Source organism: Euprymna scolopes, chromosome 4, assembly GCF_053919585.1.
Source record: "Euprymna scolopes isolate OS-2025 chromosome 4, ASM5391958v1, whole genome shotgun sequence".
Taxonomy (NCBI): domain Eukaryota; kingdom Metazoa; phylum Mollusca; class Cephalopoda; order Sepiida; family Sepiolidae; genus Euprymna; species Euprymna scolopes.
In genome coordinates this window covers 70,941,691-70,960,692 of record NC_136485.1, presented here as the reverse complement: position 1 = coordinate 70,960,692, position 19,002 = coordinate 70,941,691, and the positions used below count along the sequence as shown (strand labels likewise).

The 19,002-nt window shown below is 34.6% G+C and overlaps 1 protein-coding gene across 9 annotated transcripts in view; it reads right to left on the bottom strand.

Annotated features, from left to right (window-relative positions):
• Window positions 1–19,002, bottom strand: part of LOC145268387 (solute carrier family 35 member E2A-like) — a 176,166-nt gene that overhangs the window by 104,427 nt on the left and 52,737 nt on the right. The window contains exons 1-2 of one of the 9 annotated variants that reach the window (XM_080123947.1): window positions 5,656–5,823; window positions 5,258–5,348 (exon numbers count right to left, since the gene is read on the bottom strand). The exons of 1 other annotated variant lie outside the window; for it this stretch is intronic. Coding sequence is in view for 1 of the 8 variants with exons in the window: in XM_080123954.1 (XP_079980080.1) it covers window positions 4,734–4,740 (7 nt within the window). In the remaining 7 variants the exon portion in view is untranslated. Of the gene's footprint in view, window positions 1–4,733; window positions 4,857–5,257; window positions 5,349–5,447; window positions 5,603–5,655; window positions 5,826–19,002 lie in introns of those variants that run through there. 7 more of the 9 variants (XM_080123961.1, XM_080123951.1, XM_080123965.1 and 4 more) reach the window with 7 other exon arrangements.

Sequence of the window (19,002 nt, the reverse complement as noted above, 5' to 3'; positions counted from 1 at the left end):
ATACACATTTGCCAAATTTTTGTTGGAGTAGCATCAACGTGTGGGTGCTCAATTTACGTAAAATTCTTCATATCTTGGAAACTACTCGTTTGCTGGAATTTTAAACGTTATTTTCGTTTTCAACATCCTCAAAAACTTATAAATGTCTTAATTTTCCAAGTTTTTTTTTTCTACAGCGTGGACAGTTGATTGTCTGCCCCTTGCTGATCTTATATTTCAAACATTCCCAATAGGTGTCGCTAGCAGTGTATCATTCAAAAACAAGATGGCGTGAAGTTTTTCTTCGATAAAATGTCTCATAATATTTGATTTTCTTAAATAAAAAAAAGTACTTGATCGATTTACGTGATTTTTGGCACATGACATTTTTATGCAGTGACAAGTACGTACATTAAAGATTTTTTCCAGATTTTTATAGTAAAAAAAGATTACTCGTGGACCATTTATAGACTTGCACCGCCATGTTTACTAAAGAAACATAAGGGGAGGTAATCGGTGATTGTTTTGACAGTTTCCACGTGCATTATTCACTTGTACGTTCACTGATTGTTTTCACTCTTATCGAAACAGTAAAATAAATAAAAAATAAAAATAAAAAACGGTATTTATGGCCTGGAAGACCAACTGAAAACTTGCCATAAGTTGATTTTTAGGAGTATCCGTCTGTTTTGAACCAATATTGCGTTTAAAATTGTTGCCGGCATGTAGTTCTTTAAAAACCTACATCCGATGTATACCTTAAATTCACTCGTGCCATTTTGAATATTGTTGTTTACAAGCAAGTCCAGTCTCGTTTTCGAAAAGAAGTCAACCCAATCTCGTTAATTTTTTTAACTTTTTTTTTTTTTTTTTTTTTTACTTACTTTCCACCTTAATTACCTTTTAAATAACTTTTAATGGGTTTTCGGGTATACTGGAAACGAATATCGCATTTAAATTTGCCTCAAACAAGTAGTTTTCCGTATATTAAGCAATTTAATCTCATGTTATCACTGGTGGCCCTTTTTGTACATGCAAGCGCGTACAAAAATGGCCACTACTTATTACATACATTGCTTAATACATAGAAAACTGCTTGTTAAAAAGTTGTCATTTTAAAGGTGGAAAGGAAGTAAACATTTACTAAAAAAAAAATTAACGCGATCGGGTTGACTTGTTTTCGAAAACGAGATCGGATAAGTAAAAGTTTACCGGGGGGGGGGGGAGATTCAAATCTCTCCTGGCTGCCCCTCCCCTTCTGTGTCCGCCCCACCCTAAAAAAGAGATTTGAACCCCACCCCTAAAAAAAAAAGCGAAAAATAAAAATGGCCCCCACCAAAATACTTTCCTTGCGTCATTGGAGAGTACGGTCCGTACTCTCCAATGACGATTCCTCTAACCTCTCCAACAAAGAAAAAAATGGTACTAGTGCACTTATTGATCCGTGCTGAAATAATAACATTTAAAAAGCCATGCTTAACATGGGGGGGGGGTGTACCTATTCTGTACTTTACTTAATCTTTACAATTGAATAAAAAACATAAAACTTTAATTAAACTTGGAAATACGATTTTAAAAAAATAGCGCGGATCAGTAAGTGCATTAGCACCAAAAAATAATTGGATTTACTTGTAAACAATATTCAAAATGGCGATCAGTGAATTTATAAGGAATACATTCGAAAATGTAGCTATTAATATCATAAGAACTACTTGCCGGCGACAATTTTAAATGTCATTAACTCTAAAAACCAACTTTTCAATGGCAAGTTTCCAGTTGGTTTTCCTTGCCACATAAAAAAATAAATAAAAAACCTACTTGATTAAATTATTTTTTGAAAATTTTCACCTTCGTCCCGTGTCTGGTACGTACACCAACACCATACAGACATTTCTGTATTTTCTTTAATTTTAAATGCCGCCATAAGTGCCAATCTGAATAAGCACAATATTTTTTTTTTTAATACTTATTTTTTGTGAATTTTGGAATATACAATCTCCATTTCGTGACAAGCAGGAGGTGTGCTTGTTAAGAGTGAGTCGACAGATCGTTTTTTTTTTTTTTTTAAATATGTCGTTTAAAGCAAAAACAACAGTACTTACTTGTCATGTTGAAAAAATTTGCAGTGTATGCACTGTTTTACGGTTGTTGTAAAAATGGAACGGAAATTTAAATTTCGTTCCGTTTTAAATTCGATACATTTTCTTACATCACATCCAACTCATTGTTTCGGGTATGCTGACAAGGTTAGGAGTATTCCGAAAGCCGTTCTTAACATGGGGAGGTTGGGGGTGTCTATTCCGAAAGCCGTTCTTAACATGGTTAGGGTGTTTATTCGTTGTAAACGTACCCGAAAACATAAAAATCGACATTTCTAATGTGAACGATAAGTTGGTTATATATATATATATTATATATATATATATATATATATATATATATATACCAAATTGACTTTTTTTCATTTAAAAATGAAATTTTGTTTTTGTTAAAATTTTATTTTTATAAAAATAAAAAATAAAAATTCGTTTTTTTTTTATACATAAAAAGTACGCTTGTTGAATGTTATTCTTAATCGACTTTCGTTTTCTTGGGGGGGGGCACAATTAAAAAAAAAAAGAAAAAGAAACGAAATTTAAATTTCCGTTCCATATTTACAACAACCGTAAAACAGCGCATACTCCGCAAGTTTTACCATAGTTATATATCCAAAAATTACGTATCGAGTAGAGCAACTGCTATTATGTTAAAAAAAAAAAAAAAAGTCCGTCATTAAAGTGTCGAAAAGGGAGAAATATGTCCGCTATATTCGCAATTTATAAAGTGTTTACATTTTAGGGAATATACCATACCAATATACCATTTCTCCCAATTTTCCGTAAAATTACTTTTAACTAGAAATAATTTTCTAGTCGATGAATTTTCGTAATTTTTGGATATATTACTGTTTTCGACATGATAATTATGTTATGCTGCTTTCTTAAAACGACATTTTAAAAAGTCGACCTGTCGACTCTTTCAAGCACCTAAGTAGGTACAATAGAAAAGTTTTTCTTCATTTTTGTTTATAAGTGCCAATTTGAAGAAGCACCAATTCGGCTTATACTTTATTTTTTGCATAAAATAAAATGCTCCTGTTTTTTTTTTTTGTTTGTTTTTTTGTTTTTTTTAAATATACGTCATGAAATATTGATTTTTTTATTTTTTATTTGAGAAATAATTATCTTACATGGTTTGCTGCGGACTTCGAGTAGCCTATTCGTCTACATCACCATTATCTGCGATAATCATTAACGAGAACGGACAATATCTAGCTTATTGCCGTCATCCCACCTGCTGAGCAGAAACCGGAAGTACAAAAGAGCAGACAATCTTGACTATAACGAAAATAAACAAACAAAACACGAAAACCATCTTCCTTTGCCTTTTAATTAGGGGCAGCAGAGAGTGTTATCGTACTACATGACATCTTTTCTATTCACGATCAGTGAAGGAGAAATCCTTCTTGACGGAGACCATTTTATTTTTGGCTCAATTCAAACTACCTCTTTGTTGAGAAGCTCGATTCTTCTTACATTCAAAATAGTAATTATGCAGAATGCAATTAGTACTATTTTTATTTATTAATTTAGGTTTTCAAGTTAAACAGAATATGTCGTAAAATCGAATTTATTTGTTAGGTGAACGTAGAAAATGATTAAACAAAACAGTAAACAGCCGCCCATAACGTTATTTCAGCACGGTTGAACCGGGTTTATATTCTGCATAAATACAACAACAACAAAAAAAAAGTAGGTGCTAATGCAGAGAGTGATCCGAGCTACTTTTTTAAATCGTATTTCCACGTTTAATTAAAGTTTTATGTTTTTTTATTCAATTGTAAGGTTAAAATACAGATTAGGTACAAAACACCCTCCCCATGTTAAGAATGTTTTTTTAAATAACTATTTCAGCACGGATCACTCTCTGCGTGAGTAACAAAAAGTGTAACTCTTCTTTCTAGTATATTAATAAATTTTAAAAAAAAAGAAAAAAAAAATAGGCGGACCTATACGAGAGTGAATACCCCTTAAAAAATGCGTGTTTTTCATCTTTATTGTTTAAACTCCCCCCCCCCCAGATGATTATCAAAGATTATTGACTTAAGTATAAGCAGAAAAAAAAATTTTGTAAATTTTTACGACGTGTCCCAGCGTATTATGAACACCCCAACCTATCCATGTTAAGAACGGTTTTCGGAATAAACACCCCCACCCTCGAAAGCCGTTCTTAACATGGGGAGGTTGGGGATTATTCCGAAAGCCGTTCTTAACATGGGGTGGTTGGAAGTCTTTATACTACGTTGGGGCAGGTTGAAAAAAAAATAAAATAAATAAAAAAATACTAAAAATTTTGCTAAAAAATAAATTTAATGACTTAAGGGGAGTCGCTTTCTCGTTATCATGTGACACGTCGGTAAAGAAATGGACAGTAAGTCAGGTAGCAATGAAACAGAACGTTATAACGAGAAAGTGAACCCCCTTCTTAAAAGTCATTAATTTTTTTTTTTTTTTTCAAAATTTTTTCTGTTAATATGATTAAGTCTGTAATCTATAATAATTGTCGGGGAAAAAAAAGAAACGTGAAAACACGCATTTTCAGGGGGTGGGCACTCTCGTTCAGGTCCGCCAAAAATATTTTCAAAAAAATACAGAAAAAGCTTTTAAAAAATGAAAATAAATAAATAAATACATAATAAAACTTTATGTACGTACCCGTCATGGAGCGAGGATGTCATATTCCAAAAATCACATAAATTGAAGTTTTTTTTTGTTTTTTTTTTAAATCACATTTTATGCACAAGCGAGACGTTATGTTTTGATCTCCGCCATGTTTTATATATAAAAGGGAGACAACTAAATTCGAACTATCGAGATCAAAACCAACCTTGTAATGGATATAATTTAAATCGATAATAAAATAAAACACTAAAAAAATCTTTGATCAATTTACGTGATTGTTGGAATATGACATCTTCATTCTATGACGGATACGTACTACATCATAGAGGAGAGCTTTTTCTGTATTTTTTTTTTTAATAGGTTAACTTCTAAATAAGCACAGAGTTATCTCTGTTAGTTATATTAAAAATTAAATAAGAGACCCAATTCTGCTGAATTGTTTAAATAGATGGTTTTTTAAAGGGATTTGAAGAATCGGTTAAACGTTTATGGTTAAGTGATTTACAAAAGAGAAAATTAAAAAAAAAACAAAAAAAAAAACGCATTTGTTTACTTACAACTTAATGTATTTTTACGATGCCATTGAATCCAGAATTCAATAATCACCGGTTGGAATCGCTATCTGGTAATTGTACACAAATAATTCTTCTACATAGAAAATAAAACAACTTATAATTTTTCTTTTTACATATTCATCATTATTTTCAATAAATAAACAAACAAACAAAAGTGAAACGTCTTTCTTACTCTGCTGATATCTTCATTGACAACGTGGCCGTTTAAATGAGATGGTAACATTTCGGTTTTTTACTTCAACCATCTCTGAAGAAATGTGTTTTTATAGACAGACTTGGAATGTGAATGCTGTTTATAGTTTTCAACATGCGTTAACGAATAAAAACTATTTATTAAAATTGGGTAATCAACAAAAATAAAAACGCTTCATGCCACCTACCAAGAAACTTGTAGCGTCATTATATCAGCAGTAAGTAATTCTTTCAAGTTGGTAGATATCTAGGCGTTGGGACAAACCTTATTTATTCCGCCATGTTTTTTTTTTTTTTTTTTGCTTTTTTAACACTCCTCCCCCTCCTCCTCCTTCGCCCATTACAAGCATTCAGAAGAAAACCACTTCCGGTGTCACATCACTCTTTTGACGTCACCGTTTGTTCGTGGACGGTCAGTATGAGCAGTAGGATTACCCAGCGTTGCACGGGACGCGTGATAACGTTTGTAGCATATGTGGTTATAATTAAGGTTAAAATTTAGTTCCGCCCGTCTTTGTTTACATTCTTCCTCATCTTATTGTTGTGCGTCACTATGAATACCCTAGAAAAGTCCCTTCTGATTAAAGTTTACCGGTTTTAAAAATTCCTGTTAATCCGAAAAAATAAAGCCACCAAGTTCGTTTGTATATTTTTAAACTGGTAAGCCAAGCACTAATCAGAAATGACTTCCAGGGCATTCATTGTGAAGCAAAACACAACGATGAGCTGACGAAGAATGTAAACAAAGACGGAACTTGATTTTAATCAAAAGTAAACATTAACCCAAGTGAATTCATGTTATCTTTTGGTTAAGATTAATTTGAGAAGAATTATTTTTAAAAACAACAGGGCTACTCGGCGTTGCCCAGGATTGAGAATAGCAAGATTCAGGGTGTCAAAAAAGTCACTGAAGGGTTGAAAATCTTTGTCATTTTGCCATTAATGTTTTTTTTTTTTTTTTTCTCTCTATTTCAGATATTTTGCAGATAATATTTTGGAAATTAATTATGAATAAGTATAGCATTGAACAACCTATGTATACGGCGAGGGAAACCATGGGCTTCTCGGACAGTGCTTTGGCGACAACATTATCTCGCTATGGCAATATCAAATGGCCACCACGTTCCCTAGACTTGACTAGCCCCTACTTTTTCTTGTGAGGATATCTTAAAGAAAAAGTCTGTTAACAAACCCCAAACCCTGCAAGAATTGAAGGAAAACATCAGGAACGAAACAAGGGAGTTAAATCGCAATCCAGAGATTCTGCAATCTGTCATGAATGTTTTGGAAAGAGCACAAATATGTGAAGCTGAAAATGGGCAACATTTAAAAGACATTTTTCATAAAGATTGTTTGAATTTTGCATTACTTTTTTATTTTTTTACATTTCCCAATATCTTAGTGAGATTGTGTTAAAATTACAGAAAGATATCATCAAAAATAAAGAATCTATTTAAGTTCAAAACCCATCGGTGACTTTTTGAACACCCTGCAGAAGAGTTTTCAGTTTTATTTAATCATTTAATAAAAAAGTTATGGTTAATGTGCGCTGGTTGTCCAACCAAATATCTACTGTTTGAATGTTGACTTTTTAAAGATATATACGGGTAATGTGGTCCACTACGAACAAATATTAATGAAAGGAAGTTGTTTATGACGCATGCTCAAACGCTGTTCGAGTTTTGCAGCAGAAGATAAATGCACTAGTTTTACTGATTACCTGTAATTGAAGAAAGTCTCCCTCAAAAAAGAATTCAACCAGCTTGCTCTTAAATTTTTTTATTTTTAAATAAAGAAGACTTACCTGCAAAGATTCGCTTTTTAGGGGTATTACCCCCAACCTCCCCACATTAAGAACGGCTTTCGGAATAAACACCATTAACCTCCCTATGTTAAGAACGGCTTTCAGAATAAACACCCTCAACCTTCCCATGTTTTAGAATGACTTAAGAATAAACACACTTTGTAGGTAAGTCTTCAGTGGGACAACCAGGCACATTGACCCCATTTTTTTTCACTTCTTTCCATATTCAGAAAGTTTTTTTCTTTCCGTTTGCACATGCGCATAACCTGCAGTATCTCTTAGCTGATAAAGCTAAAACAATATGGTTGCCAGGCAAAACTACTACAGGAAAACATGGTATAATGAATTTTGTTGTATCTTTCAAACTAGTCGTCAGCAATAAATTTAAAGGCAATATGCTTTGTAGCGGGCCGGATTATCCCTATATATCCTTAAAAGTCAGCATTCTAAAGGTATGTCTCCGGTTGGACAAGCAGCACACATTTACCAAAGTTATATAACATTATTAGGTTTTCTAAATTTTCACATTAAACTTATAATGTTTTCAAAGATGTGATCAAGTTTCTCTATTCAGTTTTAGGTTGCATTTTTTAGTGTACGTAACATCTTTATTTTACCCCCCCCCCCTCCTCCTCCTCCTCCTCCTCTCTCTCTCTCTCTCTCTCTCTCTCAATATAAAAGAAAGAAAGGAAAAGAAAGAAAGCTTGATGACTGCTGGAGTTAGTGTCAGTGTTGTTTTTGAAACAACTATCAATGAGAATAAATCGTTATTTTCTGGAGCCCAGTGCACTAATTTCACCACTAGTGACTCCAGTTCCTTTTCTTTTTACCATAATCAGTTTGGAGTCAGATTGAATCAAAAAATGTAAGATTTTTAAGTGTATCCTACATAGTTTATGACTTTGAGCCAAAAACACATACATGCAGAATTACAACTTTCTTTTATATAATAGACTAGAAAACCCATGGCCAATTGAATCAATATTTTTATAGCCATCATCTCTCTGTTTCTTAATCTTTCTCTCTATCATTTCCTGAAGAAATTAATACATGAGGGGGAAGATGACCGCTGTTGATGAAAACAATCTTTTCACCACTGGAACTTTTATATGTGGTATTCTTTTTATGCTTAAGAGGGTTCAAAGATAGCCAAAATGAATTGCCAACTGTTTTGGGTCAAGTTTACCATCCTCCTTAAGTTGTACTAGTCCATCCAGGTCTGTCCGCTGTTACCTCCTCAGTATACTTCAGCCATTTGTGATTCCATAACCAGCGATAGCAGAACAGGCAGCAGTAACAATGGCAAAATTAAAACCAAGATGAAAGGACAAAACTATCAGTCTATCAATTATGTTAAAGCTACTGTGTGCATTAATCCTGTCGATCTTTTATATGCATGTGAAATATGGACACTAACAGCAGAACTGCAAAGAAAAAAAAACAAAAGCAATTGATGTCTCCGAAAAGTACTCAATGTCTTATACATGCATACAACTGCCATCTTGCATGCAAAAAAATTTGAAGAACTGCTATCATCAATAAAGAAAACTTCGAGGTTATGGGCATGTGACGAGAACCAGAAGTCTCTCAAAGACAATTCTCCAAAGAACAGAGCCAGGTGGAAGGAGAAAAAGATAGACAACATCATAGGAGAGAGCTTTGCTACGACACAAGCTCTTTTCCATGACTAACGGAGATGGAAGCAACTGGTGCAACGTTCAACAATGCAGTGTCCTTATGATCCTGGAAGGTTAAAGCAATCATGATCAGGATACTTTTTTCAGGTGACACCATATTACATGAAGCATCTTAATTGTCTCTAGAGTTTCATCATGTAGTAGATTCTTCTCCAACAACACCAGTTTCCTTACTGAACCCGAGAACAATGAGCTCAACACTGGAACTTCGTTATGTGGTATACTTTTCTTCAACAACACCATCTTCAATACCAATCTCTATTTCTCAACGATCGTCTTGAATCCAATGATGTAACGTTGAAGATTTCCTATTTGGAGTTTAAACTTAGCTAAGGCTTAATTCCATTGATGACAACTGTTCAACAGAATAAGCCCAAGCTATGCTCTATATGTATGTGCAAGATGGCAAGTAGCAAGTGGTCAGAGATACAAATTCCGAGAATACACTGAAGACAGAACCGATCGAAGACTTCCAGCATTTGAATGTCAACTACTTGTAGTGTGTTTTCTCTATGGTGATAAATGGATGGTCAGTCTCTCTCTCTCTCTCTCTCTTTCTCTCTCTCTCTCTCTCTTTCTCTCTCTCTCTCTCTTCGAGTGCTAAATCATAAGTGACAACTTTTATTAGCTTTTTGTTACATCCAAGTTTTGCACGCTTGACAGAAACAAGCTATTTTATGGCGGTAATAAGGTAAGTCTAGACTACTTCCACCACTTAATTCAGGTTCTGCCTCATCATATACACCCCTCTCTCTCTCTCTCTCTCTCTCTCTCTCTCTCTCTCTCTCTCTCTCTCTCTCTAATAAAGCTAATAGACAAAATGAATTGCCAACTGTTTTGTGTTAAAATGACCATCCTCATTGAGCAAAATGTTATCACCTTTGAATGTTCATGTGATGCCATTCATCCAGGGTGGGTTAAGTCGGCTTCAAGTGAATTAGCAGTCCATCCATGGCTGTCTGCTGCTGCCTCATCAGCATGCTTCAGCTATCAGCGATTCCATTATTGCACACTGAAGATGTAAGGGCTAGTCATAGCTTCCAAGTCAGCCCGAATCATTGCAAGCCACATCCTCAGTAGACTAGTTGTGCCATCCAAATAGCAGTGTCGGTACTATTACCTTGTCAATCAGGTTAGTTGATGGATGATGAAGGGCGTGGCCAAACCATTAGAGCCTCCTGATATGAAGTACTTCCTCAAGTATAGGAAGCTTACATTGTGCATGGATTGTGCTGTTTTGATGTGGTCGAAGATACAAATCCCAAGAATACGTTGAAGACACCACAGATCGAAGACTTCCATTCGGTGAATGTCAATTAGTTGCAGTGTGTTTTGTCTACAATGGTAAAAGGACGGTCAATTCCTCTAAATGAAAAAAGTTGGTACAAACCCAGAAATGCTTGGATGTGAACAAATAATCAAATAGTCCTTGATGTGGACAGCATCATGGAAGTGGGCAGTTGAATACTCATCTAATAAATTGATGAATAGAGCACTTACATCTGGTCAGAATACCAGCATGAGCTGCAAACATGGTTGGATAATAGATGGCTATTTCCTTTTTGGAGTTGAAACTTACCTAAGATAATTCCATTGATGGCAATTCCCCAACAGAATAAGCCCAAGCAATGTTCTATATTGTATTTGCAAATATCAGACGTTGTATTTGGGAGGAGGGTAATGCAAGAACTCATGTTGTTATCTCCCCTGAATAGGATATTGACAGAACTGGGGACTGCATGCGAATTTAATATTCCCTAGAAACTTCCATCTTCAAAGGACGCCAATTCAACCTGCTCAGAGAAATGTCACAATGTGTGTCTTATATTGAACTTCCATTAATTGAATGAGTTTATCGATGCCTACATGGCTCACATTGACGTTTGTGCTCAAAGAATAGTGAAAAAAGAATTTGAATGTGTCTCTGCTTGACCTTAGAAAGGCTTGCTCATAGGTGTAAATAGACCAGCATTTGTGGTCATACAAAACAGTGATCATTGAGGTGAAAAGGTACTGTTTAACTGAACATGAGATTTGGTTTCAATATTATATGATCTATTATTCCTGCTATTGTAGGTGCAGCATTATCAGAAGATAACATGAAACGTCTGCATACATTGATGATGTCTGCATCAGCAAGGATGTGGTGTCCACAGCCAGATTGAGGCGGCATCTTGTTGACTTTGGATTAATAAACAAAGAACAGGATGACGTGTTTGTGTTTGGCTTGCAAGCATGACAGGACCCCGGTACCTTGAAATGAAAACCAGGAAACAAAGTTCTGGATATGCCATATCTTCTCATCCAATGTAGTGCATTTTTCATTGTATAGAAAGCTAGTGGCACACTTCCCAGTGGGAATGAAGCAGAGGGTGGCAGCAGTATTCATTAAAAGGGAAGTTGTGACAGGTTAAGGTTATGATGACAAAGTGAATGATGTTTCTTTAATCACAATGTTGAAAAAATGGTTATAGTTAGCTAATGTACTTCTTAACTTTCAACATGGCTGCTACCGGAAGCAGCAACAAGGCAAATCAGTTCCTTCACTCTTTTCTCTCATGCTTATATCTCCTCTGTGCATGTACTTTTTTTATTACATTTTTCCGAACGTTTTTTTTTTTATTATTATTTAATAATCATTGAAAAGTTTTTTCGGCCATATTTTAATTAAGAATTATTGAAATTACTTTTCTTTTAAAGAATTATTTAAAAACACTTTTAAAAATCTTTTAAAATTATTTTTGGAATTTTGGATACTTTTTTTTTTATGTTGTTTGAAATTTTGTTCTTTTGAGTTCAATAATTCCATTTGTTATTTTGACTTCAGTAATTTTTTTTATATATACTTTCATAAACATATTTATCTTTCATTTTTAAAACTTTTTTAAAAACCTTATTTTTATAATTTCATAAACATATTTCTTATAAAATTTCAAATGAAATAAAAACTTTTATTGTTTAATTTTGTTATTAAAAATGCAAATAAAGACTAATTTTGTTATTTTTATCTGTATAATTTTGTTAATTTTTATTGCATACTTTTCAATAACGTCCTTTTCTTATATTTTATTTCAATAAATTGCTTCACAATAGAAATACTGAGGAACAATAAAAGTCCAGGGACTAATTTGCTTTGTCACCACTTTCGGTAGCAGCAATGCAGGAAGTTAAGAAGTACGTTAGCTGACTATAACCGAAAGAATTCATCACATGAGTACACCGAGAAGACCTCCATGCGAGGCAAATAGTGCATCAATGGTCCTGATCTTGACATATAGTTTGACGCTATTGAATTTAGTAATTAGTGCTTAGCTGTCTGACTAGTTAAGTTTCATGAAAATAACTGAGACATAAGCCGAGAAAGCTGGTTTATAGGAATGTTGGGATGTTTCATTATGCTTAGACGGGCAAGTTTTTTTTTGTTTTCTTTTTTTTTCCAAAGGAATCACCACTTATCAAGGCCCATAGACCACTCGAGGATAAGAGTTAAAGAGTGTACATTGGTCAAAAGGACAATATCATAGTAATCATTAGAAGTGTAAATTTGGTAAATTGGATTACTTAAGGGGAACGGCTCATCAAGAACTTGTTTACATTGGCCATATTGTAGTCAGTTGGAAAGCAGATAAACAGAACAGAGTTCCACAGGTGTGCAGTTCAAAGAAAGAAGCTTTGTTCATGGAATTAACATTTAGGTTTAGGTACAGCTAAAGAGAGAGGGAAATTATTGATAGTGTTTACAACCAAACGAGTGTTTTTCGTGAATGTTTGGCAAGGGGGGACTATAGACTGGAGCCCAGTCTATGGTCCCCACTATTTAACTGGGTTCTGATTGGTTGCTAGTTTTTGAGTGGATAATCGATTATATAAATGAAAGGAGTTGCGTTTGAAGGCTATATCAATGCAGTTCATAGGAAACACCGTGGACACAAGTTATCATATAAAAATACTAGCAGGACCTGTGAAAATTCCACAGGGGACTCATTCATATGCAATATATTGATCTTGGCATTCTGCAGATGTTCAGTGTAAATGGAGACACTCTGATATTATTGTAGCTTTTTTGTTAAAACTGCAAAAGTATTTATTTAAGCTAGCACGAACGCCCAACAAAGCCCGGTCGTAAAGTACATTTAAATATGATATATTTATTGCAGATTTCGTATATATTATTATAGAGTTCATGTTCTATCGATTTTTATATATTATAAAGTTGCGATTTCAAAAATTAAAAAAGTATATCCATATGACTTGGGTGTATCAGCTTGAATCGAAACCAAAATAAAGACTTATGAAAAAAAAAAATATATATATATATATATATATATATATATATATATATATATATATATATAACTTGAGTTCCTTCAGCTATAATCGAAACCGAAACCAAAACTTATGAAGAATTCTTGATAAAATTATTTATGAAAAAATAGTTGATTTAAGTGCCATCAGCTATAATCGAAACCGAAACCAAAACTTATGAAGAATTCTTGGTAAAATTATTTATGGCAAGAAATAGAAGTACATAACAATTAAACGACCGGATGTAAGCGTGACATAGAAAATAACGCACACACTATTGCATTAATATATAGATTAGAAGGAATTTTCAATAATTTTCAAATATATTACGTTTATTTATCAACACAATGATGGTAAGTGTTGATGTCCCTAATTTTCGAGAATAGTATCTCTTCTTCAGGGGAGAAAATAGAAGAAACGTATACAACTGTTCATCAAGGCTTTCCTCCATCTGCTTTATTTTTTTATTTGTTTCTTTATTTCCGGAAGCCAGTGTCACAGACTGACTGTCAAATTAATTTCCAGGATACGAGTTGTGATGAATATTAAGTATTGTTGGGAATTATTGTAGCTTTTTTTTAATGCATATAAACGCTTAATTTTTGCATATTACATTTAAGGTGTGTACTTAGGAATGTTAACGACTGCTCTATTAGTGTGGTGAAATATCTGGTTTTGGGGAAAGCGAATGGTCTAAGGGAGGTCACTCTACATGTGCTTGGATTAGTTCCTCTGCCAACGTGTATACATCAATATGCATACTTTTAATATTGTCATTATTTTTCTATATGTTAACTCATGTCCACGCTGTTTCTTATGAACCGTATTGATATAGCCTTCGAACACAACTCCTTTCACACTACGTGCAATGCTTCAAGTAAACTAAAACATCTTTCTCGATTATATAACTATTTCTTCATTTGAGCATTGTCTTAAGGAGAAATGCTTCCCAACACCATGGAAAATCTCATCAGTATGCCGTGTATTTAAGAATTCAGGTGATTGCTCATCTCCCTCTCAGTACAGACCAATAAGTCTGCTGTTCATTATGAGTAAGCTGCTGGAATCTGTGTTAAATAGAGAAGTAGTCAACCATCTCAGCAAAAATAACCCTCTCAGTGACGTGCAATATGGTTTCCGTTCTGCTTACAGTTATATCTCATAGGATTAGTGAATTCCTCGACAGAAGCTTCCTCTCTAGGGGATCAATTGAAATGAATGGCTCTCCTCTTGTGGAGGCTTCATGTTTTGACAAGCTTCTGGGCTTGACCTTTACTCCCGACCTTAAATGGAACATATATATCAAATCCATTGCCAAGGTCACTGGAAAAATGGTGGGATCCTTCTACCACTCCAGTAGATATCTTACTCTTGATGCAATTCTCTACCTATGTAAAAGCCAGGTTCGACCAATGATGGAGTACTGTTGCCACATCTGGGCAGGAGCTGATAGAAAGGGCTTATCCTGCCTTGACAAAGTTCAAAATAGACTTCATAGCTTAGTGAGGGATGGCCTTTTCTCTTCCCTGCAACCTCTTTCTCACAGAAGAGATGTTGCGAGCCTGTCTCTACTTTATCGTTATTTTCATGGCAAGTGCTCATCTGAGCTTCAATCTGTGCCCCCCCCCCACCAAACTTTCACAAAAAACACTCGTCTGGCCAAAACCACTATCAATAATTTCCTACATTCGTTGTCTGTGCCTAGATCTAAACATAGATTCCATGAACAAAGCTTTTTTCTTAGAACTGCACGCCTGTGGAACTCTCTTCCGATCGCCTGCTTTCCAGCTGACTACAATCTGATTGTCTTCAAGTCCAATGTAAACAAGTTCTTGATGAACTGTCCCCCTAAGTAATCCAATTTACAAAATTTCCACTACTTATGTTTACTACGCTATAATCACATTGATTAATGTATACCCAGTAACCCTTATCCTCAAGTGGCCTCCGGGCCTTGATAAATGGTAATTTGTGTGTAAAAAAAAAAAAAAAAAAGAAAACTAATTGGGACCCTTTATGCCCATAACTGCCAATTTGATTCTACAGATGTGAGCTCCCTGACTAATAAAGTTTCACTGGAGCCTAATGGAATTGCAAGGGATGATACAAGTTGAGTGTGAAAAAAAATGGATTTGAAGCAAATAAACTCTAATTTCTGATTCTAAAAATGATTCTTTTAATTTGTTTTGGGTTTTTTGTTTGTTGTTTAAAACTTAATTTTTCATTGCTGATACTAGTGGTATATGATATTTATCGATTTTAAATTACCAGTAAAGCAAAAATCTATATTATAATAACAAATTTAGCCAAAATGGTAGCGAAAAAATGGCACAATAAAAATAGCACAGGTAAAAATGGCACAAATGGACAAATAGGAAAAAAAATGGCACAAGTGAAAATATTTGTATTTTTTTAATCACGTTCACCCCAAATGAGGTACATCACCACTTGGACGTAAGGGGCTACTATTTGAACCATGTTTAGGGGAGATGAGCGAGATGTTGGTTTACATTACATTTAAACTTCTGCATGTTGTAGTGTTATCATAGAACTACTTTCATACGCGTAACAAGGAAATCATGGCGTATGAATATTGATGTAAACCGCCTAATACATATCGTATTCGACAACATGGCGTAGACCTCTACACACGTACCTTCAATCTCTCTTCCTATGTAAATATGTAATAAAGTTCTATATCAAATAAAACCACAACTTGGTTATCAATTACTTATAATAACAAATGTAAATTAACGACATGGTGGCAGTGAAATGGATACCGAACATTTATAACAGTTAAAAAAAAAAAAAAAACTTTGGCAACAAACACGAGAGGAAAAATACGTTTACAGAAGACAAAACAAGGCATGTAAACCAGTTTTCATTAATTTACCATCAATGTGTATTTTATAAAACTTTGCTGTCATTCTCGTATATGCTATAAACACGTGTGAATTTTTGCACAATAGCAGACATTTTGAATTTTTGCCAACTGTTGTTGTCGTATGTGTTCCCATAAGCACGTATGGATTTTCGCACAATAGCAGACATTTTGAATTTTTGTCAACTGTTGTTATCGTATATGTTCCCGTAAACACGTGTGGATTTTCGCACAATAGCAGACATTTTGAATTTTTGTCAACTGTTGTTATCGTATGTGTTCCCGTAAACACGTGTGGATTTTCACACATTGGCAGACATATTGAATTTTCTGTTTATTGAAAAAATACATAGCCGTTAATAATAATGACTACCAATAATGACATTATTCCGTTTATGGATTGGGAAATGCCAAATCCAGCGGAAACATTTAAACTTTTTAAACAGAGGTTAGAACTATATTTTGCTATAAACAAAATAAAAACCAACCAACAAGTGAATTACATACTGCTAAAGACCGGCAACGAAGGTCTCAAAAAATTTAACACTTGGAAATTAACAGATGAGGAAAAACTCTTCTTGGAGCATTTAAAACCTAAAGAAAACTAGGATTAATAGACTAAAACTAATGTCTTATAAACAAAAACAAAATGAGACAATAGACGACTTCGTCAATAGATGTCGTCAACTTATGTTAAAATGCTCACTAACCGACACTGAACAAGAACAGCGAATTATAGAACCAATTATTGCGAGTACCCCAATTGTCGAATTCCAGAAAGAACTATTATTAAAAGATAATACGCTAACACTGGATGAAACCATCCGAATTGGTAAAACGTATGAGGCAACAAACGCACATATTAAACAGCTTAGAGAGATGTTAAACACCAATAACGGGGAGGACAATAGCGCCAATACTGACATACAAGCAATTAAAAAATATAAACAAAATAGAAAGACAAACAACTGCCTTGATTGCGGAAAAAGTCACAAACGTCGACGTGAAGCATGCCCAGCATTTGGTTCCAAATGCAAAACGTGTGGAAAATATAACCACTGGGCAACAGTATGTTTATATAACAGAAGATCAAGGTCAAGATCGCAAAACAGAGACCGTGGAAAACAAAAACCATTAAACATGAACCAGACCAAGAAAAAACACTTCATCCAAACTGATATATTATCCAGGAACAACAGCCAGGAACTAAATGAACAATTCGAAAATTTAACTTTTTCCACCATTAACACACCCTCTCAAACACAGAGAGATGAAGCCTTCGCTTATATAAATATAAAATTACCTAATCGAAACGGAACTCACAGACTACGAATTAAAGTCGATACTGGAGCCCAAGGTAATACATTACCAATTTCTACATTCCGTAGAATGTTTCCTGAGAAATTAACTACTGATAGCTGCCTAAAACTAAAAAAACAAAGTAAGGACAAAAAATTAATAGCCTACAATGGAACACCGATAAAGTGCTTTGGCAATATCAGTATACCATGCAACTACCAAACCCCTGATTGGCACGAAAGCACCTTCTATATAGTAGATGTAAATGGACCAGCAATTCTAGGGTTACCATCACTGGAAATACTGAAAATGGTCACTCTTCACTGCACGGTGAAAGAACAAAATATAGTCAAACCAATCAACAAAATCGAAGACTTGGTACAGATCTATCCAGATCAATTCGACAAAATAGGCTCTATGCCTGGACATGTCAGGTTAACAACGAGCAAAAACGTACAACCTCACATTGACCCACCGAGAAAAACCCCAATTGCCCTAAAGGACAACATAAAACAGGAACTAGACAAAATGGTCAGCAACAAGATCATTAGAAAAGTCACAGAGCCAACAGACTGGGTTTCCAGCCTAGCTTATTCACACAAGAAAGATGGAAGCCTGAGAATCTGTCTAGACCCAAGACGCCTTAACATTGCGCTAAAGAGACCACACCATGCAACCCCCACAGTGGAGGAGCTAACATACCACTTTGCAGGTGCCAAGCTGTTCTCTAAACTTGATGCCAAAGCTGGTTATTGGTCCATACATTTGGATCAGGAATCTCAGCTGCTAACGATATTCCAATCCCCTTTTGGCAGATACTGTTTTCAGAGATTACCATTTGGGTTAAGTGTATCCCAGGACATTTTCCAAATGAAAATGGACCAGATACTCAAACAAGTTGACGGAGCAATTGGAATTACAGACGACATTGTTGTCTATAGTAAAACGGACAAAGAGCATGATAAGATCTTATACAGGCTCATGCAAGTAGCTGCAAAAAATGGTCTTGTGTTTAATTCAGCAAAATGCAAAATAAAATCAAAAAATATATCTTTCTTTGGAATGATATATAGTGAAAATGGTGTTAGCCCAGACCCAGAAAAACTTAAAGACTTACAAGACATGCCATATCCAACATGCAAAAAAGAACTACAAGAATTCTTAGGCCTTGTCACATATTTATCACCATTCATACCAAATTTAGCTGACAAGACACATACATTAAGAGGCTTGTTGAAAAAAGACGTACCTTTTCTCTGGGAAGAGCATCACAAGGTATGCTTTGAGATGCTTAAAACAATAATCATCAAAGACTCCACACTAACATACTTCGACACGAATGAAGTACCAATACTGCAAACTGATGTGAGTTTAAAAGGACTTGAAGCAGCATTAATGCAAAACAAAAAACCTATTGCATACGCGTCAAAATCTTTAACAGACGCCGAGCAATGGTATTCGTGCATAGAAAGGGAACTTCTAGCAATTGTATTTGGTGTGCACAGGTATCATGTCTACCTATATGGGCGGAAGTTCAAGGTACACACCA